This window comes from Hyperoodon ampullatus (assembly GCF_949752795.1).
Source record: "Hyperoodon ampullatus genome assembly, chromosome: 2".
Classification (NCBI taxonomy): Eukaryota; Metazoa; Chordata; class Mammalia; order Artiodactyla; family Ziphiidae; genus Hyperoodon; species Hyperoodon ampullatus.
In genome coordinates this window covers 192,785,428-192,809,689 of record NC_136915.1, presented here as the reverse complement: position 1 = coordinate 192,809,689, position 24,262 = coordinate 192,785,428, and the positions used below count along the sequence as shown (strand labels likewise).

At 35.3% G+C, this 24,262-nt stretch overlaps 1 protein-coding gene across 3 annotated transcripts in view; it reads left to right on the top strand.

The window, feature by feature from the left end:
- KCNT2 (potassium sodium-activated channel subfamily T member 2) overlaps positions 1–24,262 on the top strand; it is a gene marked incomplete at both ends in the record, with an annotated part of 353,426 nt that overhangs the window by 238,067 nt on the left and 91,097 nt on the right. For 2 of the 3 annotated variants that reach the window (XM_079727057.1, XM_079727056.1), the window contains 4 exons: positions 12,478–12,627; positions 14,006–14,235; positions 21,234–21,453; positions 24,066–24,171. In XM_079727057.1, coding sequence (XP_079583183.1) covers positions 12,478–12,627; positions 14,006–14,235; positions 21,234–21,453; positions 24,066–24,171 — 706 coding nt within the window. The remainder of the gene's footprint in view (positions 1–12,477; positions 12,628–14,005; positions 14,236–21,233; positions 21,454–24,065; positions 24,172–24,262) is intronic. The other variant, XM_079727058.1, reaches the window with a different exon arrangement.

Here is a 24,262-nt window from a genome sequence, read left to right as displayed (position 1 = left end):
AAGAGGACACATTTTGATTGAATTTCTGTATACAGAACAAGTTACCCCTCTTTCATCCACCACAGTACCATTTCTCTATAATTAAGTTTTGTCAGACATTTACCACTGGGAAAAATCAGATTTTTCCTAAATGAATTAGTCTGAATTATAAGCTAACATATAGTTTGGGGTTGGGGTTCAACCCTCTTAATCTGGCATTTAGAGACCCCAGACTAGATAGTTTGAGCCCTTCTTGCTTAATATAAGATGTAACCTGTGACTTAACAAATCATATTCACAGACAAGGGAATCTATTTAAAATCCCTATATATTATACTCAGAACTTTGAAATATGGCTCTTGTCATTTGCTGACAAGCAGCATGCAGTTTGAAATGAAGGGAACAAATCCAGCTAGAAGAGAACAATATCTGTATTCACAGTGGAATTGTTTTGGGATAATAGGGATGTTGGGTCTTCTACTCACTAGTAAACAATTTTTTCTAAGGTCAAAAAACTATAACATTTGGAAGGAGAGTCAAATGTTTGGAAGCAAGGAGAATCACAGTAAATGAGAACAAAAATACATTAAAAAGAAATTCAAATGTATTTTTGAACAGTAGAGAAGTATAAATAATAGTTCACAAGAATACTGAAGGATTATGAAAGGGTGATAATGATTGTTCAAAGGAATAAAATGCTGAGGAATTTTTTTTTATTTGTAGAGTTTAAAATTTTCAGAATATTTAACTTAAATTTGTTGATTATGATTCTGGAGGATCTGATTTTCTCTTCAATAATAATGGGAAAAGCCATAATACATAAGTACACAAATCCAGAATAGCTAAAAATAATTGTAATTATTACTCCCAGGAAGATATGAAAATGAGTTATAGTAGAGAAACAGAAAGTAAAGACCTTTGAGTGATTATAAAAACCTTGAAAGATAACATCATAGAAATCTTGAGGATTTCAGATTTAAAAAAAGAGAAAGAGATAGAATATGTAGGAAAAATAATTTGCAGTACACGAGATCAATCCAAAAGAGGTAATATCTGATTTGGTGGGAATTCCAGAAAGGATGGAGAGAATAGAATGTAAGAAATTATAACAGAAGAAGGGAGATTTAAATCTTTAAATAGACAGGGTTTCTTGCTTGTGCATGACAATGAATGAAAGAGAACCACACCTAGAGACATAACACTGCCAAATTATAAAGCAGTAATGGTGAAGAAGAATTCTCTTAAACTTGTAGAAAGGAAGAGAAATCTCAATATTGACTAGGATTCTTAACTTTAGACAAGGATATTCATTGAGCTAGTCTAATTATAAAGAGGTGTATGGAGGAATATAGATAACTCACAAAACAGGAAAGTTAGCCTTTATTTAGGCTCAACATGCACAAACAGTTCCCACTGCCTCACCTCACAACTAACCCAATAAGGAACTTTGACCTCTGAACATCCTGGGAGCCAGCTACCTCTGCAGCCAGACATCTCAACAATATAGATGCACCTCGCCTGCCTGTTTCCTCATTTAGCTCACTTCCAAAATAAACTCTCATATTTGTGTCCGATTGATAGATCCTAGGTCACATGTCTGTACCATAGCTAAAACCAAAGATTTCTAAAAGCTATGGTCAACATAAAAAAGCCAGAGAAGTCTCAACAAGAGACTGGACTAGATTAACAGCAACATATACAATGGGATGTGGCAAAGGAAGTTTCTGTTTTCTCTCCCAACTGGAAAAAAGAAAGTCGATCATAAACTCCAAGAAAATAAAAAAGAAACTATAATAAATCAAATTAAAATGTGCCATAATACTGAACAATTTGTGGTCAGTAAGTAAGGAATTTTTTTTTTGTATTCTCTCTTGAATTTCTCAGGGAATACAGAGAAGTTTATATAATTATAGCATTCCACTGAACTATTAAATGAACTATGTTGCAATAATCCTAATAATGTAATCACTGAACTCAGGTTCTCTGTATTTTTTTTTCCAGCTTTATTATAATTGGCATGTAACATATAAGTTTAAGATGTACAACGCGTTCTCCACTTTTATCTGAAGCCATTGATTTATTTATAGCCAGGGAGCAAAATACAGATATTTGCATTTTCAACAATGTAAAAAGTTGCAGCAAATGATATTTTAGAGAAAAGTAGGGAGGAGATGTGGAAGGGAGAGCAGCTAATATCCTCAGCTTACAAAATGGAAAATCAAGAGACCTGTATCTATAGTCACTGCTACTTTATACTTACAGCCCTGTGGGGAATCTGTTGTGAGATAATTCTTTCCTCTCACACCTCAGAGATGGTGGTCAATAGAAAATGCCTACAATGACACAGTAATAAAATTAGATAACATATTTTTATTGAGATACCTCAAAACTCTTCAAATTAAGCCCAGAATCTGGAAGCATTTTTTTTTTTTTGGTCAATTTAAGTTATGAATGAAGTCCCATGCTAAAAATAGCACTGAATAGAGTTAAAATATTGTTATGGTTTGGTCATTCATTCATTCATCCCACGATAACAATCACATGCATTCATACAGTGTAAGGCACTGTGTTAGGAGTTCGGGAAATGCAAAAATGAAAATGTTCCATTCTGAACACAAGAAACTAATATTCACCACAAGGCAGAACACAATGTAAACATGGCTTATGTATATTTGGAATGTATTATAAATTTCTCCTAGTAGATTTATTTTATTAATGTAGTTTCTTTTAGCTATGGTAAGATTAGTTTGCATACCTTGAGAATAAACCAAATGACAACATGGACAGCCAGTGAAGAAACTTGCTAGTTACACATAATTTTAAAAGAGCAAAAAACATACTCAAAATGATAAAATGTGAATACCAAAAATAGGAGTTATGAAACTCCTATATCCCTAAATATTAATCTTTATGGAATACAACTTTCCTGAAGACTTCACTATGATGTTCTCAACTAAAGTGACAGATACAGCAGAACAATGCAAATGCACAAGGGCACGGAGCACTTGAGCATAAGCTAAGTGTATGGTACTTATTCATAAGCAAGCAGGCTGTGTTCTGAGAGAGAGGGGGAAGGTACACCTTCGCTATGGATTTTTATTAATGCTAAAGGAGAACAGTTTAAAATCAGTGGGATATGACTTATTTAATAATGGAATTAAAGAGCTGAGAATTCAGTGTCATTAAGAGAGATGAATTTATTTTTCACCTGACAGTTTAAAAAGCAGGTGAAAAGTCTTCACAGAATTTTAGGATTTGTGTGTGTGATAATTAGGTAGCTTCTTGAGTTAAGTGGGCACTTCAGAAAACCACACTAGAATTTTTGAAGAACAAACAAACTTTAAGGGTAGTGAGTTTGGGCCACTTTCATGTACAATCAGCCTTTCAAATTTAACGGTGGAACTTTATTTCTCTTTGAAATCTCTTTCAAAAGGGTGTTCATTGTTTATGTTCACTATTAAGAATGATTGAAAGCTGTATAGTATTTCTCTACTCTCGTCACTTTCACAGCAATTTTTCTTATCCTGAGAATGGCAAACAGCTTTCTGGTTCCATCTAGTGGCTGAAAATTTATTATCATCCTCTACATGGTTTTAATGTTAGGACTCAGGTTTTTATTTTGATGTCTGATACCATAAAAAGCTGGGGAAGTTCAGCTTAATCTTGAGTTTTATTACCTCCTCTACTTAGAGTTCTTGACTACTTTTCTTTCTAGGTAAGATAATCCAATTTGTGTGTCAGATCGATCCCCAGACCAGCAAGAATAAATGTTCATCCAAAGTTCTGTTTTAGCTCTCTCTTTTGTAGCCTCACCTGTAGTGGAAGTTTCCGTCTACTCTAATATGCCCTTTCCACTCCATAAATTACAATTATGTTTTCAATGACACAGGCTACAATTTGTCAAAATCATTTCTTTTACTTGCAATGTTCACTGTAGATTCATGACATTAACAGTAAAGGGAATTGGAATACCATTTAAATATTTTAATTTTTAAATAAAGTAAAAGCTTGGGACCATTGTGAATTAATGTAATTCATGTATGTTTTCAGAGAGGCTCCTGTAAAGAATATAAACAATTATCTGGAACCAAGCTGACATTAAATTGGTGAACTAGTAGAGTATGGAATTAAATAAAATATGTTAATTTCAGTTAGATTAAAACCTTTGGGTCACTTGTTTAGACTTTTTAAATCTACTTTCAATCTACTATAATGAGGTAATAAATAGATTTTCTTATCTTTAAAATAAAGCATCATAAGGAAATTTTATCTTATGTAACTCTGCCAGTATAAATTTAAATGACATCTTTTCCTAAGGCAAAGATTTCCTCCAGTTATATGTAAAGCCTTTTATTACATTTTGAAGAATGGATTTTATACCAAAGATACCTTGTGACAATATGTTCTTTATTCCCATTGATGTGAAAATAATTTAGCTTGGTAATAAAAATAAGTATATAAAAGCAACTAATTTGGCAATCTGTGTCAATTTTGGTGAATCTGAAACTAACCATTTTTTGTATATTTAAATGCCTTATTTAGGATTGAAGAGAACAAAATGTACTAGCAAAGCTAAATCCAATAATTATGATGCAGAGGTGTTTAAAATGACAGATATAATATTGTAGAAGAGATGGATTTGCACTAATAATTTCATTGTACAACCTTGAAGGCAGTAATGCCTGCCTACACTTCTTGAGTTTACCTTTAGTTTGGTGGCATCTTTAAATACACAAAGAAAATATGAAAGTAAAAATCAGATTTTACCTTCTAAAAGTTATTAGTTTGAGTTTTACAAAAACATACATCTTCATAAAAATAGGGCGTTGTCCATCAAATAAGGTTGTATGCTGTTTTTTAAAAAATGCAAACCACATTACTGAGTACGGTCATTCAGTACATTCCTGAAATAGGAACAGAGAATGTAGTATAATAAGACTTCAAGTATTGTATCTGGAACAGGAAATTCCAGTTAGATTCTTATTTTCTCCTTTTGGGAAAATTTGATGTGGGGAAATTTTTTTTTTTTTTTTTTTTTTTTTTGCGGTACGCGGGCCTCTTACAGTTGTGGCCTCTCCCGCTGCGGAGCACAGGCTCCAGACGCACAGGCTCAGCGGCCATGGCTCACGGTCCCGGCCGCTCCGTGGCATGTGGGATCCCCCCGGACCGGGGTACGAACCTGTGTCCCGTGCGTCAGCAGGCGGACTCTCAACCACTGAGCCACCAGGGAAACCCTGATGTGGGGAAATTTTGAAAACCAAAACCATATCAGATTCTTCTACTGCATTCAGAGGCCTGTATGAAGCACGTTTCTGCAAATTGCAGACCCAAGCACTTACTAGCTGACAGTCCTGTTCCAACTGGTTTGTCGTGTTTAAGCACAGGAGACTGTACGGGAGTAAATTTGCTCCCCGTTTGCCTTGAAAGTGTAATCATGGGTTAACAAGGGATGTGCAACTTGCATTTGAAAGAAAAATAAAATCAGTTGTCAAATTTAATTTATGCACCATTGAAAAGTTAACTGGAGCAAATGATATTTCTAACTTGGGAACAATAAACAGGATAGAACGAACATACCTTTTCTTAAATTTTTATTTCATTTTTATTTATTTATTTTTTTTAAAGTGAAAGCAGGTTTATTTAGAGACAGAATTCCATAGACAGAATGTGGTCCATGTCAGAGAGTGAAGGAGGCCCTGAAATATGGGGTGGTTGGTTTTTTATGGGCTGGGTAATTTCATAGGCTCATTAGTGGGAGAATTATTCCAACTATTTTGGGGAAGGGACAGAGATTTCCAGGAATTGGGTCACTGCCCACTGTTTGGCCTTTTATGGTCGTGAGAGGGACTTTTCATGTTGTCCCAGGATTGGTGACCATAACCTAAAACCAAGGAGGAAAAAGAGTCAAGTATCCCATTTTCTAATCTCCCCACCTTTCTGTAGAAAGAGAAGATCAGAGAGGGACCAGTAGTGCAGCACAGTGTTTTTGCACTTACCCCCAGCCTCATGAAGTGAAGTCCAAAAAGTGACTTAATACTCGTGGAGTATCTGCAAGAAGTGGGAACTAGCAGTTCGTCCCCTAGTTGGACATCTGCGTATGTAGTTTTCTGTGATTATTTGAACATGAAGAAAAAAGAATTTGAGAGAGAGAGATGGCAGAACCTTCCTTCCCATGCATGGGTTTCCAGCAGCACAGCTGACGGCTTAAAAACATTTGCACTTTCTCTCTGTGGTACCCCATCTAAGGGTTCTGCCTACAACGTGAGGAAGCCCAAGCAGCCAGAGGCCATAGGGTGGATGGGATGTGTTGCTGGGAAGTAGGTGAGATAGAGTGGAAGAGAGTTTCTTGCTTCCCAGTGATCGTGCCCAGAGGCCCACCCTCATACCGCACAAAGTATGTTCACATGTCTCTACAAGACACCTTCACAGAGGCCATTGCTGACCCATTAGAGTCACTTCCGAGCATCAGCATTCCAGGGATAATTAGCCTGAGCTGGGAAGATTGAAGTTTCAAATCAGATGGGATAGGGTTTTTAAATAACTGAACATGATTTGAAAGAAGTGGGTTCTGCCCAAGACGTTATTATTATAGGACAGGGATGGAAATTTGACAGAGCATGGCTGAAGGCTACAAGGTCGTGAAGATTTTAACACGGAAGTTGTAATTTACTTCACCGGACATTTTTTTGTTTATTTGTTTTCTCATAAACAATTCTCTATCACCTGTCCTTACACTTTCCTTTTTTTTTTTTTCCCCAAATATTTTTCTCACTAAGACCTTTGTTAAGGGTTTAAAATGCAGACAAGAGCAGGCACAAGCTTCTTTTCCTTCTAGGCTGTCCACTGACATTTTTCTAAGGGTCTCATGACTATGGTATTGGATGCATGGATTTCACAGCATTACCCTTTATTCAGGGCAAATAGAGATCTAAAGAGATTCCTTCAAGCAGTGAGCATACACTTTCATTCTGTACTTCCTTTACTTTCTTAGTAGAATATTTTCTTTTCATATTCCTCTTCTTCCTTCTTTCTTTTTCTACTAACACCTTTACAAACAGCTGGAGCTGCCATTATTTTGAAAATAAAGGTGTACATAAACCTGTCTAGGAAGAATTGATTACTATTTAATTACCAGTCAATATGGTAGAGCAGCCTCGAAAGGGTATGAAATAGACTACGGGCTATCCTACTTTACAGGTTGGGGTTTACTTCGAGGTTAACAGGAATTAAATACACAAGCCAACTATTTTCCCTAAATGTTCATTTGATTAGTGTAAACACATAGTAAGCCTTTTTAAAATGGCTTTTCACGGAGCTTTCCATTCTTTGCTTTTTTAGCCTTAATATCTTTTGTGTTGTTTACTGCTGCTGAGGTTAAGTTCATTTCATATCCATTTATGATTATGAAACTCAGTGAAGGTCCTCCCTCCCATTCTAACAGCAAATTCATCATGGGGAAAGTAATTGATGAGACCTAAAAAATGATTCTGGTGAAGGAGAAAGGAATTATATGATTAGAAAAGCAGAACATTTAGTAACTGAGCATGAAGAACATTGGTAGGTTATTCTTTGTTCATTAAACAAAACATTTATTAAGCGGTTACTCTGTGTCAGAACAGATGTCTTGTCTCAGAGATACAGTGGTAAACAGGACATGATCCCTTTCCTCATGGGGCCTATTTCACAGGGAAGCAAGACATTATGGATTAGTTAATACAATTTAGTTTTATAATATCATGAAGGAAGTACACCACCGCACAGCTGAGAGAGTAATGCCTGAGCTGTGGGTCCAGGAACAAGGAAGGCATAGAAGGAAGAAAGAACAGCATTGTGAGAAGACCAAGATAAGAGAGTTTCTTCTTCAGGGGAAATTAAAGACTGCTCATGGCTGGAGAACTCAAGAGAAAGGACACAGGAATGATATTTGAAATTTGGAAGACAAGCATGGCTTAGGTCAGGAGGGCTTTGTAATGATGGTAAGAAAGTTCACCTTTTTCAGATGGAAGGAGGAAGCCCTTTAACTGTTTTCAGCAGGAGAGTGACATGAAGTGATTTGAGATTTTGAAATTCACTCCTATTGTAGCACCAATCAACACAGGAAGCAAGGAAGCTAGGAGATGGGTTAGCACAGTTTTTAAGAGTGTAAGAGTTGATGGTGGAGAAATGGGTAAGTGCTACTTAAGAGCTACTTAAGTGGTAGAATGAAAGAATTCTCTTGTATAAAATATTTGGAAATATATTATTTATTTGTATGATAAATTTCCTCTCATTCAAAAATAATCTTGAATTAAGTCTCCCCAGATACATAAAGTGGGAAAAGACAAAAGAAAATTCGGGTAGAATGGTAAATTGAAGACAACTCAGAAGTTTTTTATTTTGTTTTTGTTTTTTACAAATCTACAGGCTATAAAATACCTTGTATTATTAATAAGGGTAAAAGGAAAATTTGGCTCTCAAATTCTAGTATCCTGAAGAAAAGAAATAGAACGGCTACACATTCACACTAAATATTGGAGTTACTCAGAACTGAAGCTTCTGAGTAAGGGGCACTGTTTGTAGCCAGACTGCCTGGGTTGAATTCTTTGGTCTGTCCATGCTGGCAAGACCAAAGACTTGAAACCATTGAGCCTCAGTTTCTTTATCTGTGTGATGGGCATAATACTAGCATGCATCTCAGAGATTGTCAGAAGAATTAAATGCTGTCATTAAACAAGAATGTTGTGAACATTCACTGTATTCTAGAAGATGTTCTATTTACTGGAGATCCCACAGAGATCAGGATAGACAATGGACTGAGAAGTTCTGGTGCTTACATTCTGCTTCAGGATGAGTGAGAGATGGTGGCAGAAATAGACAAGTAATAAACATACAAATGAAGATTGTCAATATCACAAGGCTGTCAATTTCACCCAAATTTATTAATCATCCCAGTAATCATATCAAAGGTATTCTTTTTGAAGTAAACCAGCTGATTTTAAGTTCATATGGAAAAATGAAGAGACAAGTATAGCAAGAAAATTTTTGAAGGAGAATAATAATGAAAGGGATTATCCTGAAGTATTTTGAAATAATTTTATAGCTACAATAGTCGACATAGGTAGTGTTAGGTAATGGGTAGAGGCAAATCAATTTGACTGACTAGAAAGTTGAGATCGAGGCCCATAGGCAACAGGAATTTGATGTTTGATAGGGGAGTTATTTTAAACCAGGGTGTGAAAAGATGGACTATTCAACAAATTGAATAACTGGATAGCTATTTGGGAAAAAATTGTTGATACATTCATCATAGCAAGAGGGGAAAATATTACTTTCTGCCTAAATAAAATGTTAGTCTCAAAATATTGGTAAGCAGGGAGGCCTTGTACAGTGTAGTCTGTAATGCTGCCTTGAAATGTAGCAGTGAAAAATATAACAACAAAAAGCTTAAAATCCTTACTACTAGTCCTGGTTTGTGTTTTCACTTTGGTGATGCATTTTCTTTTATTTGCTTGAAAATATTTCAGATATTCAAAGGTATAAGAATATTATTATGAGCATCCATGAACCTAGCATTCCAAATTTAGAAAAAATAAACATTCCAAATGTTTGTGAAGCCCACATATACTATCTCTGAGTTACATGTCTTCTTCTCTAGGACCTAGTTAACTACATGATCCACCTAGAGCTACCTAATTCTTTTAACATTTTGTATTTGAGATTTCCCCATGGTGCTTTATAAACATTAGTACTTACACTTTCACTTTTATCTGTATGGATATTTACTTATTCATTTAATTGTCATATTTCTGATGGCCACGGGCACTTAAGATGTTCATTTTTAGTGTTCTCTTCCATCAGCAAATACTTTCAGGTCCACTTGCAGAACACTCCCAGAATCTCACCTGGTCCAAGCCATCATCTTCTTGCTAAATCATTGCAATAAACTCCTCACTGGTCATTGCTGCTGCTTCAGTCTTTTCTCAGAACAGTGACCAGAGGGATTTTTGCGAAGTATAAGTCAGAATCTTTTGCAAATTTTCCCTATAAAGGTCAAAGTAGTAAGATTTTAGAAATCCCTTCACGACCTGTCTCCCTGCCAGTTACTTCTCTGGCCTCATCTTCTCCTCCTTCCTCAACCTCAGCCAAACTGGCTTCCTTTCTTCTCCTCAGCCATACCAGGCATCCCCCTGCCTCAGGGAAACACTTGCTGCTGCTTCTGCCAGAAACAGTCTTCTCCCCTGTGACTACCTCTCTCATCCATTTCAAGATTTTTACTTAAATGTCATTCTCTCGGCGAAGTCTTCCTCAGTCATACTATTTATATTCCAATCCACCCCTGAAAACAATTTCCCTTTCTGCTTTATTTTTCTCCCCACCACTTATCACTTCCAACACATAATTTGCTGTATTGTCAGTTTTCCTCCACTAAAGGATTCAAGAAAGAAAGTATGTCTGCCCTTTTGGTCAACTGCCATCGCCTAGAAATCTAGAACTTTTCTTGCCGCATCCCAAGTGCTCAATAAATATTTCATGTAGGAATTAATAAGTGAGACTTGGACATACCCATTAGTAGTAGATGGAGTTGCTAATTTCCAACATTTCTCAAGTAATTAACATGAAGTGAAAGCAAAAAGAATTGTATATTTACAATTAGCTGAATTTAGAGATTCATTAAAGATGTTTGGTAAAAAGGTTCCAGTATAAAATAGCATGGAACTAACAAGTGATTTAAGGAAATTCATCAGAACTGTTCTTGTCTGACCCCTTTTCTGTTTCCTTCCAAGTTACCATATTGTATTTCCATTTCAGCTGCTGGAATTAGATTTGTGATTCTCTTGAATAGCTTTTAGTGTCCTTATGTGACAATTATTTGACCCCATGAGGCCTTTTGGATGACAAACAAACCCTGATGAATTACTAGCACCTTCTCTTACATTTTCAGCCCTTTAAACGGATTCTATCTTTGCCAAGTACTATCTTGCCAAGTAACAATATGTTACATACCAAAAATAGTTTTATTTCTGTTGGCCAAAGGAAATGTTTTCTCCACCAAGAACAATCATTCTTAGGAAGTAGTAGTTAGGTATAGCCATATATAGTCAATAGTCAAATGTGTTTTGTTTTATTTTCCTAGTTTCAAAAATATATTAACGTTACAGAAGAAAGGGTGAAGATTTTAAGAACAATATTGTTCATATCGTGACTAGGAATGTTGAAAGTGGCTCCCGAATTCAACAATGAGGAAGATATAACAGCAAAATAATAATGGATGCTATCATTTACTGAAGATAACTATGTTCCCAACATCTGCTAAATGATTTACTTGATTTACTGCATTTTTTCCAGCCCAGTAAGACTAATAATGTTTTTTACAGAAGTAAAGTATCACAGAGAAGTTAAATAACTTACCCAAGATTTCAGAGTTAAGGTTCACATCAGGTAGTCAGACTCCAAGGCTCAGACTCTTAACCCTTAAGCATCCTTAAGAAGGAATGAAGTGCAAGTGAAACATACCTGGAAAATATATGTTTTTAAAAAAATTTATTGACACTTTGAAAATGTTTATAAATGTTTTATAATGTTTTCAGACAAAACTCAGAGTTGAAAATATGACTTGTCTGCTTTAATCCATCCAGAAGGTACAGAGATTATGATGAAATATTTTGATTTTTATAAATTCATCTCTTTTCTTCTAGAAGGTGCATTTGTTGTACTTACAGAGCTCATAAACTTTATTCACCAAAAGTAAATGGAATTTATTGTACAAAATGGGAAAAATCATTATTGTATATTCACAATAAATTTTGTCATAAATTGAGTTTTTAATAAATTTCCAAACTCACTGAGCAGAATATTCTTGAATAAAAAAGAAACTGCACTTTCTGTGATAAACTTATCTTCTTTTAAAAAATACTTCTGGTAGTCTCTTTTGGAGATCCTTACTTTTATCACAAAGAAGTATCTTTTCTTAACTGGTACACAATTGGAAGAAATCCATTGCTATGATATGGACAGAAATTAAGAGTATGTTTTCTATAAAATCAAACTGATAATTTGAGATGTATGTATTCATAATTTTAAATACAAAGCAAAGTCAATTACATATAGGAGCCAAGCAGGTATCATAAAGGGGATGAAGTGGGCTGTATTACTGAGACTCTAAGACAAGTATTATATATAGGTCGTGCATGACATGATATACATAAACAAAGACTAACAATCAGATGCTATAGCTCACTGGTTCATGATCACAATAAATGCTTTTATTAACTGGATTGTGAAAACCTTCTACTTTTTAAAAATTTGCCATCTCTCAAGCTTCTATGTTGTGTTAGTTTTGAAATTTTTATAGCAACTCTTTGTAAATCATGTCATCATTTTGAGCACCACACAGATAACTTCTTTGAACTGTGCTTGTCCATTCTTACAGTTGGAAAACTCCAGATTATGTATGACAAGGACTGCTTTTTGAACCGCATTCACTGTTTGTCTCTCTCTGTGTGTATGCGTTTGTTGCAGAGAAGGCCAGCAATCGCCAGAACAATGGCAGAAGATGTACGGGAGATGCTCTGGGAATGAAGTGTACCACATCGTTTTGGAAGAAAGTACATTTTTTGCTGAATATGAAGGAAAGAGCTTCACCTATGCTTCTTTCCATGCACACAAAAAGTATGTTTCTGCTTCCAGAGTGGAATTAAAATATTAATCAGTCATACCTTTAAACACAGTTTTCCATAATATAACCCATATTGGTGCTCATAAGTTGCAAGTATTCGTGAATTTTTTACATAATTATTGAGACATTTGAATTCTGGCCTTTTGTATGGTCTCTACAAGTTAATATTCTTGGGTGTATCATATAACTTAGTAGGAATATTGACTTTAGTATCTTTTAATTTATCTTTAAAAATATTTTAATCCTGTAAAAATTCACATGAAAATGAATCTCCTTTATAAATCTAAATTTGAAAGTGTTGATTAAAAATTTAAACAAAGTAAAAATAACATTTATAAAAGCTAGACATTTTTTTTTAAACTTGCTTTGTCCAGAAAAATAAGTTAAAGTATAAATGGCAGTACCTTCCAATTCAAACATAGAACATTATCATTTTTGTTCCTTTTGAGAGAAATTCTTTACTTAAGAAATAAAAAGTATGTCTAACATGAAAATAATATATTATTAGTATTATAAAATATTAATATAACATTTTTAAGATTTGTAATAATCTAGTATATTCCAGTAATCTAATATCTAAAGTATTCTACTTTAATTCCCAACATGATTCTGTTTATATACTATTTTTATATTTAAAAAATATTTTTAAGTTTGATTTATTTGTAACATTATAAGACATATTGAGATAAAAATATTTAGAAGGTTTTGTGTTTGGAACATAACCTGAAAAAGTATATAAGAAATTTTAAGTAACACCTGTTACATTCAGTGGTTATTATTTCTCCTAATTAAGTTGTATACCTATTCAATGTTATTTAATTTTTTTTCTAAATTTTTTTCTAAAATTCAAGACAGAACAAAAATAAATTTAGGGACCCTAATTCTTTCTCTTGTGACCTTGAGTAAGTTTCTTCCTCTCCCCTAAGCCAATGGCTTTCAAACTTTTTTGACCAAAGTAAGAAATACTGTTTTATCTTTTTTGACCAAATTAAGGTATACATTTTATGGTAAGACCCAGTATACACACACAAAGTTTACAATAAAACTCTTACCCTTACTAAATGATATGCACTCTGATATTTCTATTATCTTTTATTCCATTCTTTTTTATTAAAAAACATATATAGTCTTAATTAACTAAATTGATTTCACAACACACTAAGGACATAGTTGTTTTTGTTTTTGTTTCCCTTTAAAAACAAGAGCCTTGAACTTTTAGGATCTTTTCAAGCTTTCAAATGTTCTTATTTGAGGTTTTAATTTTTCTCTGCCTTATAATTGTTTAATTATTTTCTTACATATATGAACTTTAAAAAAAACTAATTGCTGAATTTAACCCTTAAACTCTTTTATTTTCTTTTTTAAATTAAGGTTTGGTGTCTGCTTGATTGGTATTAGGAGGGAAGATAATAAAAACATTTTGCTGAATCCAGGTCCTCGATATATTATGAGTGCTACAGATATATGTTTCTATATTAATATTACCAAAGAAGAGAATTCAGCATTTAAAAACCATGACCATCAGAAAAAAAGCAATGTATCAAGGTCATTTTATCATGGACCATCTAGATTACCTGTACATAGCATAATTGCCAGCATGGGTAAGTATAAATACATTTGGAAATATCATTAGTCTCTTTCTTTGAAAAGAATAATAAATATACTTTAATTTTTCTTAAAATTCCAAAGCCAAATTTAAAACATACTTGTGTGTATTACAAACTTGGTGTAGCTAAGTATACAGAACAAAATTTCTAATCTGTTAAATTGGTAAGAAATTAAGCTAATTCAAAACTTCTAATGATGATTTCATATGTCTGATTAGTATATAAGCACCTGACACTTCTATGTTTCTTTGTCAGTTCTCTATTCAGTTATCAGTAGTGGGTCTTTCAAATACTCTCCATTTTTCTCAAAACTCTCCTATCCATCTAATTCTCATCGTTGAACTTGGCTTCTGTGACAGAGAAATTTTAAAAAAAAAAGATTCAGACAAATAAGAATTTCCTTTAAATTTTGCCACCAAACCACCTACACACCTATAAGCATTTAGTTTCTATCACAAGGAAAATGTGTTTCTTCCTTTAACTTCTAATATTTTAGTATAAATGCCTTCACTTATGCCATCGACCCTTCTCCATTTCCCCCTTCGGGACTTCAGTCTTTTATTCATCCTCATTACCTAAATTGTTTTTTTTTTTTTTTTTCAAAATTCCTGTTCATTCTCTCCTCCCTCCCTCTGTCTCTCTCTCTGACTTCACATCTCTACACACACACACACACACACACACACACACACACACACACACACACTTCTGGACCTCATGTTATGACATCATTTTCACAGATAAATTTCTCTAAAGAACTGTCTGCGGTTGATGGCTTGAAATCTTATCGTTCCCTCGTGTCTCTACCAGCTTAGTCTGAAATCTGCAATCATTACATTACTGAAACTACTCTGGCAAGGTCACCACTCTCCTCTTTGTCACTAAATCCAGTGGACATCTTCGCAGCATGTGACAGTTCTTAAAACGCTCCAGTGCTTTTCCTCTGCATCCTGTACATTCATTTTCTCTAAATAGTCACATCTTATCTCAGAGATTCAACTGTCCTCCATAAATTGATGCTTCCCTTACCTAAATCATTACCTTAAAGCTCTCTTCAAAACAATATATTCAACTGTCCGTGGGTTATTTTTATCTGGGTGCCTATAGGAAAAACAGATGTGGCATATTCAAATTGAACTAATCTTTCCCCCCTCATTCAAAACAATTTCCACATCCATTTTTTTTGCTAAAAACGAATGGGACATCATCATCCTCTGATTGGTAATGCCACAAGTCTTGACTTTTATGATTCCTCTCCTCTTATACTTCATAATTCACTGAATTCTACTAAATCTGATCATTAAGTAGACCCTGATGTCATTCATTTCTATGTCCACTCTCACCTCAGTGCTATCAGTGTGGTCAGTCTGAACCTCCCTCATCCTTTCCATCCACTGCAGCATCATCCACCCAATCTTTCCTCCACGCCTCCAGCCTCGCTGCCCTACACTCTCCTCCACCTTGCAACCAGAGTAATAATGTTTACATAATGTTATAGTCATTCTCCTGCATTAATCTTCTTAATTGCTTCCTATGAGCCATTGGAAAAAAAGTCTAAATTTTATAACATGGCTTATAATTGGATGATCAAAATCGCTTTTTTACATGAGGCTATCCCAGTTTTCCCAGGACAGTACCAGTTTATATACATTGTCCTGGTGTTATTATTAAGAGAACTCTACTTTGACTCTCAGGAATATCTTAGTTTAGAAGATAAATTACACAGTCACTTTACTAAGTTTTTTTTTTTAAACGATTCTTTCTTATATTTTTAGTCCCACAATTTACCATCCCTTCAATTTCTTTCCTAAGTCCCAATCATACTAAATTTCTTTGTCTTCACTAATGGTTTTCCATCATCTCTTTAATTGCTCTCCTAAGCCCCAATCATATTAATTCATTTCAATCTTCCCTAATGGTTTTTCACCAGTGGACCTTAATGCTTTGTTTCCTCGGACGGGATCTACTCCCCAGCCCCCAACTTTGCCTATGTAACTACTTCTAATCCTTTGCATCTCAGTCCCAATATCAACCCCTCTGAGGCATATTTCCTGGCCCAGCTTTGACTTTGTTAAGTAAATCTGATTGTCATTGATATAACATGATTATTTCTCTTCCATAGCAGTTCTATTCATTTCTTTCACATATTCAAGAATTACTTATTGAGTACCTAGTGTGTGCCAGGAACCCTTATAAGTATTTGTGATTAGAGAACAAGCAGACAAAGGTCCCTAGCTCCCAGAGTTAACATTCTATCATGGGGAAGACTTGCAATAAATAACACATATTAAAAAAAAAGTAAATTATTTAGTATGTTAGAAGGTGGTGCATAATAAGATAAAAGAAGAAAACAGAAGTAGTAAAAGTGCGTATGAATTTTGGGAGAACTGGATTTTTGAGTGGATTGTAGGCCTCATGAAAAAGGTGACATTTGAGAAAATACTTGAAGAAAATTAGGGAATTATCCCTGTGATTGTCTGAAAGAAGAACATTCCTTCAGGGATAATAGCCAGTACAAAGACCCTAAAGTAGGAGTAGGAGTCTGACTGATGTGCTTCAGGAACAGTAAAGAGGCCCTCGTATACAATGGACTATTATTCAGCCATAAAATGGAATAAAATTGGGTAATTTGTAGAGGCGTGGATGGACCTAGAGAGTGTCATACAGAGTGAAATAAGTCAGAAAGAGAAAAACAAATATCGTATATTATCGCATACATGTGGAATCTAGAAAAGTGATGCAGATGATCTTATTTGCAAAGCAGAAACAGAGACACAGACGTAGAGAAAAAGCATATGCATACCAAGGGGGAAGGGGGTGTGGGAAGAATTGGGAGATTGGGATTAACATATATACACTATTGATACTATGTATAAAACAGATAACTAACGAGAACCTACTGTATAGCACAGGGAACTCTATTCAGTGCTCTGTGGTGACCTAAGTGGGAAGGATGTCTAAAAAATAGGAGATATATGTATACGTACAGCTGATTCACTTTGCTGTACAGCAGAAACTAACACAACATTATAAAGCAACTATACACCAGTAAAAATTAATTTAAAAACATAAAAGAGGCCTTCGTGACTCAAACATGATGATTTGATGGTAAGGGTACAGGAGATTAGAGGGAAAAGGTAAAAAGAGGTCAGATCATGTTGGGCTTTTTAAGTCAATGTAAGAGTTGTAGCTTCTACTCTGAGTGAAGTGGGAGTCATGATAAAGTTCTAAGCAGAGGAACAGCGTGATCTCACCTGTGCTGAACTCCGTTTTAATACAATCACTTTGGCTGCTGTTGAGAATAGATGGTTTAGGTCAAGGATCCAGTGTATTTTCAAGTGGCATGGGTAAAAAAGAAAAAAAATTCTGTGTATACTGTGAAGGTAGAGGAACCAGGATTTGCTGCTGAATGGGAAGTGAACTGTAAGAAAAAGAGAAGTGTAAAGAATTCAAGGTTTTTCATATAAGCAGCAGGAAAAAGGGAATGGCCATCAATGAAGGTGGGAGAGTAAAGGTTTAGTGGGAGCCAGGGGAGATACAGAGTTCAGTTTGGGACACAGTGAATTTCAAATATCTGTTAGACATTGAGAGGAAGAGGTCAAACAAGAGATTAGATAGCAGTCTAGAGTTCAGGAGAGAGGTGTATGCTGAAAAAGTAAATTTTGGATTCCTGAGCTTATGTATTATATTTAAAGCCATGAGACTGAACAAGATCATTGAGAAAATGATTGTGGGCAGAAAAGGGATAAAGACAAAGGACCAAATCCTGCAGCATGTCAATAGTAATATCAGGATGATGAGAAGAAACCAACAAAGGAGGCAAAGAAGGAGCTACTACAAGGCAGCAGGGAAACCAGATGAGTGTCCTGTCCTGGAATCCAAATAAATCAAGTGTATACAGAGGGTGGAGTTACCAGCCATGTCTGATGCTGCCAGTAGGTCAAATAACATGAGAACTGAGAACTGGCCATTGAATTTAGCAAAACAGTGTTCTTTGTCTTGATAACAGCCCTTTCAATGAAGTGGTAGTGGAGAATGCCAGATCAGAGGGGTTTATGACAGAATGGCAGAAGGCAATGTAGAGAAACTAGGTCTAGATGACTCTCAAAAAGTTGTGCTGAAAAAAAGTGCAAAGAAAAGACTTGGTGGTGATGGTAGATGTGCAAGAAAGTGAGAAGGGCAAGGTAATCTGGAGTATATGTAAGAGAATGAGTACAGTGATGGACCATGGAACTTAATTTAGGTAAGGAAGTGAAAAGACATCTGTTAGTTGAAGGAGACTGAAAAGCTAGTGAATTTAATAGATTATAGTTCCAGTGGGAATCAAAAAGGAGGGAGCTGGAAAGAGAAGAGGTGACAATAAGTATCAAAGAATGAGATGCCAGAAATAGAGCTTATGTGTAATCAATAGTAATTATAAAATCTAGAGTATGACCGTGAAAGTGAATGGCTAAGGAATGATGGGAGAAAAGGCCATTAGTGGAGTATAATCTATAAAAAACCATGGAATCACTATGTGTACACCTGAAACGAATATAAAACTAATATAATGTTAGCTGTACTTCAATTAAAAAGAAAACAAAAAACACTACGTGGGATGACAGACACAGGACTGAACAAAGAAAATAGTGAAAGATACTGGGTTCAGAGCTGGGGTATTATAGGGGATGCAAGGAAAATGGTCTGAACGAGGCAGTGAGGACATTGAGGGTATCTCCCCACTTCCAAAACACAGACACCTCTTTAGGTGTTGCAGCCTTCAGAACTGCAGGGAAAGATGTCGGAGAAGAGCCAGGTTTTGTTAGGGGAAGGAAGGATTCAAAGAAGAGCTTGTTTCTGTAACTGTGACTGCTTTCTAAAATTGTGTCTTCCCTCTGCTAAATTCTGACTTTCTCTTGATCATATCCCCCAAGCCCAGTTTGATGCCAGATATCAGTGTTGACAGAATTGTCAGGGAGCGACCACATTTCCTGTATTGCTCAGGAAGATGGTGAAGAGGTAATTGGAGGTGATGTGGAGACATATTTGGGAGTGGGTGGAATTCAGAGAACATGGTTCCTTAGGAAGCAAGTGGGGACTTATCCCCACCCACAAGAGTAGGGCTTAGTTTTACATAAATAGAGGTATGTCTGTTTCATTCCAAACGTAAATGAGGGGGAAAAAAATGTTTGGTGAAACTTTCATGTTCATTTGCTTGAAGATAGGGAGTTAAAGGATTTCTTCTTCGGTAACTTCTCTTTTCTCTCTGAATTAGACGATATGGTCATCTGCAGGGGATAAATGTCATAAGTATGGATTTGAATTAATAGTATTAAGATGTAAATCATATCATATGGCTTTATTTCGATAAATCAACCTTATAAAATTTCCTGTTTGATCAGATCCAGTCACCTGATTAGTGGAAAAGTCAATGCCAGTTTTTCTAAGATCCCCATCTCCCCTCTAAGATAGATTGAATTATAAATTAATCCTTATTTATGGTGCTCAAACATTGGTCGAGTGTACAGTTTGTGATGCCAGCTGTCTTTGTCTCTGCTCAGATCCTGGAATTGCTGACTGCTGGTCATCACGTCCTTTCCTCGGGCACAGAAACTCTAGACATATTCTTACAGGCCCCTCACAGGAGTCTTCCCTGTTGACTGTAGACACACTAGCCTACCCCTCCCTCTAATCTGAGTGTTGTGTATAGTATGTGAAGAGGTACTAGCCTCTAAAACCTAACCTCCCACATTTCAATGTTGAGGAATACCCAGATGTTCTCCCCAGTCTCTTGTTTCTATCAACTTTCACACTCAGAAACATTGAGATGCCAAAACCCATGAGGTTACCCCCCCTACCCCTTTACAAACAGGCTGTTATAGTGAAGAAGGTGGCAAGGTCAGACAGAAGTCTGAAAGAAATGGAGAGTGTTTTCATAGTTGCTTCGAAGAAAGAGATGAAATGAGGACTAAGGGCTTTCAGAATGATGACTGGCTATCCATAAGAGCATACATGAAGTGAGTGATCGTAAAATATGGAGGCACTTATCCGTTAGATTGGATTATTTCTTCCAGAAGGGGAGAGACATCCACTTTCCATATACTGATGTTTAGACTAGTTTTTAAATGTTAATTAAAAATCTCAAAGGAGTTTGTTTCTTTTCTTGAGTATCCCAAGAATTCAAAAGCCTTAAACTATTTAGATTCACTCTTCTTATTGCTCCAAGGTATTTCAGTGGCTCCTGTGCTCATGATTTTCTTTTAGGTAAAAAAAAATCAAATGTCATGATTTCAGAGTAGCCCTTCTCATCGCCTAGTGAAGAGCTCATCCCTCCTCCCGCTTCCCATCCCCACTATTCCGTATCACATAATTCTGTTTTATTTTCTGCATGGTATTTAGCATTATCAGGAATGACTTTTTTCACTTCTTTGTCAACTAGATTATCTTAAAGATAAATCCATATGTGTAGAAACCTTGTCTGCCTTGTTCCCTGCACATCTCAAGTGCCTAGACTAGTGCTTGCCACACAGAGTACTTAATAAATATTTGTTGAATAAGCATAAACATTAATGGTTCTAATGTAAAAAAGCGGTTATAAATCAGTAACAGAAAGATAACAAAATGGGGGAAAAAGATATAATGAGAAACCCACAAAATGGAAATGGCCTAAATTTTTTTCATTAATTTTAAATAAATATAAATGGAAACAAGGTACTTTTTTAACTTAAATTTCTAAGTATTTCAGGATTTCACAAATCTTATGTTTCATACTATATAGCTGGTTGCAGCAAATACACTTTTGCACGAATACAGAAATTTTTTTATCCATGCGGACAAAAATACCTGTATTAAAAAGAAATGAATAACCTTTGAGATTAAAGGATAAACAATATATAGTATATTTCCTGGTTATACTGGCTGTATTTCATCTCACTTTGATCATTAAATGATTGACAGGTCCTATAGGTTAGGTGGCAAATGCTTTGATGGATTTTCATGTCTCATTGTTCCAGGTACTGTGGCCATAGACTTGCAAGACACAAGCTGTAGGTCAGCAGGTGGCCATGGCCATACCCTGTCTCTTCCTTCAGAAGGAAACAAAGAAGTCAGAAGACCCAGCATTGCTCCCGTTTTAGAGGTTGCAGATACGTCATCAATTCAAACATGTGATCTTCTAAGTGATCAATCAGAAGATGAAACTACACCAGATGAAGAAATGTCCTCAAATGTGGAGTATGTTTGTAAGATTTACTGGGATTTGTGCTTGCCATGAAAAACTAATATCCTTCCCTTCTGGACCTCCTAGAATCAATCCTACATGCTTACACCAAAACACCCTTCCTATTAGCCAGTATCTATCTTTATGATAAAGTATCCTAAATCCTCAAATTTCTGGCTTCAACAGCTATTGACAGCCTCATTTTTCTCTGTATTATCCTTTATCCTTAAAGAAAAGAATAGGTAAATCAGCATTTCCATGATATAATCTATATCACATTTTACATATTTTTTTAAGGATACAGTTTGCATTTTCATAATTATATGATTGTGTTGAATTATAATGTACCTTCTACCTCTAATTTATTTTTTCACTTCCATATTGAAGTTCAATCAATTATTCAATGACATGTAATGCAGCTTCTTCCATTAAGCTTCTCTTATTTCAGAATTCAGCAACCATTTTTATTCAGGATACATCAATAATATTTTTAATGAATGAATAAAGGAAGAACTAGTTCTCTTTACTAAGATTCCATAACAGATAGTATCAATGTTTAAGCTATTAATCACATTTTAGCCTACAGTAGAGTTTGTTTACTTGTCGTATTCATATATTATGTTGGCTTTTTTTTTTTTTTTTTTTTTTTTTTTTTGCGGTACACAGGCCTCTCACTGCTGTGGCCTCTCCCGTTGCGGAGCATAGGCTCGAGATGCGCAGGCTCAGCGGCCATGGCTCACGGGCCCAGCCACTCCATGACATGTGGGATCTTCCCGGACCGGGTCACGAACCCGTGTCCCCTGCATCGGCAGGCGGACTCTCAACCACTGTGCCACCAGTGAATCCCTGTTGGCATTTCTTGAGGAAAGCACAGTGTTCAACAGTCTTGACAGTGGAGTCTGAAGGAATTTGTGTCCCATGGCAGTTCTACCTTATACTGGTTGTGTGCAAGTGACTTTGATTAAATCTTCTGACCCACAATGCTTTATCTGTAAATAGTGTTCACATGAAGATTAATTGAGATAACAGAGTAATGTGCTTAGGACAATGGTTTGTGCAGAGTAAGCATTCAATGAGTATTAAATACTATTTGGTGTAGTATTGGTCGTAGTGGCAAAGGTAACATCATTCAAACACTTCTAATATTTTTCATATAATAAAAGTTTAATCAATGTTGAACTGAACTAAAATGAACTGAAATATAATTGAAACTTAGAAAAATCCTTCTGTTAATCCTTCACACTTTAAAATATTTATTACAAGAAACTTACACATACCCACAGAAGACAAGGCCACTCTCCAAGAAGTTAATAATACTCAAATAGATTTATGAAATATTTGACAGGAAGAAGAAGAGGTTTGACCACCAGTATATTTCTAGAAATGGTGTTTTGTGGTGTGATACAAATTCTTTCTTTACATGTACTGAAAAAACTGAGGTGGAATTTTTTTTTATATCTAGAAAAATGAAAAAGATGTTGAAGTAATGGTGGGGGGCTATCAACTTCTAAGTTTTCAAAATGTTCTCCATTTTACCATCCTAGCTAATGATGTCTGGAATAACTAGATTTGAAATTTCTTGGTTTGAAAGATAATTTTTTTTTTTATCGAAAAAGAGCTTTCATATTGGATAAAATAACTTTGCCTCTACTAAATTTTCTTTTATTTCTTAATTTTCATTTGTGCTGCTACTTTTTGATAGTTTCATTTTGAAAATTTTACAACCACAATGTGACAATTTTTATAAAGTCAGCAAATAAACTGAGTATCTTTGATAATATTTAAGTGTGATTCCAGCAAAAACTCTGGCTTTTGTGTGGGTCTAATGGAATAATTTAATCAATCTAAAATAATTTACTCTTTTTCGGTTATGCATCCATGACTGATGAATAGTGATAGAGTGAATCATAATAATGCATTTTGCTTTAATATATTTTGTAAAGATTAACATTACTATTTTCTAAAATGTGTCTAAATCTTTTAAACTGAGGATTGGCAAACTTTTTCTGGAAAGAATCAGCTAGTAAATATTTCCAACTTTATGGGCCATGTGGTCTTTGCCCCAACTACTCAACTCTGTTTCTGAAGCATGAAAGCACCCAAAGACAATAAATAAAATGAGTGAGCATGACAGTGTTCCGACAAAACTCACTTCTGGACACTGAAATTTAAATTTCACGAGCTGAAATATTATTCTTCTTTTGACTTGTTTTTCCAACCATTTAAAAATACTAAAACTACTACTTTAGTTCACAAAACCATGTGATGAGCAAGATTAGGTCCTGTTCTAAACGATTTCCATATCAAAATAAAGAATTACTGCATCTTGGGCTTCCCTGGTGGTGCAGTGGTTAAGAGTCCGCCTACCGATTCAGGGGACGTGGGTTCGTGCCCCAGTCCAGGAAGATCCCACATGCCGCAGAGCAGCTGGGCCCGTGAGCCATGGCCGCTGAGCCTGCGCGTCCGGAACCTGTGCTCCGCAACGGGAGAGACCACAACAGTGAGAGGCCCGAAAAATAATTACTACATCTAACTTTATCAAAGTAGAGGAACATGGCTATAACTTGATTGTCTGATTTTGCCTGCATTAATTCAAGGCAATTCAATATTTCATATTGTTTTACAGATATGCTAAAGGCTACCCACCTTACTCTCCATATATAGGAAGTTCACCCACTTTTTGTCATCTCCTTCATGAAAAAGTGCCATTTTGCTGCTTAAGACTAGACAAGGTAAGCACTTACTGCTGTTATTTTCCGTAAAACTAAAATGATGGCATTGTGTAATTACATGTATTTAAATAATTTTGTATAGTCTTCTGAC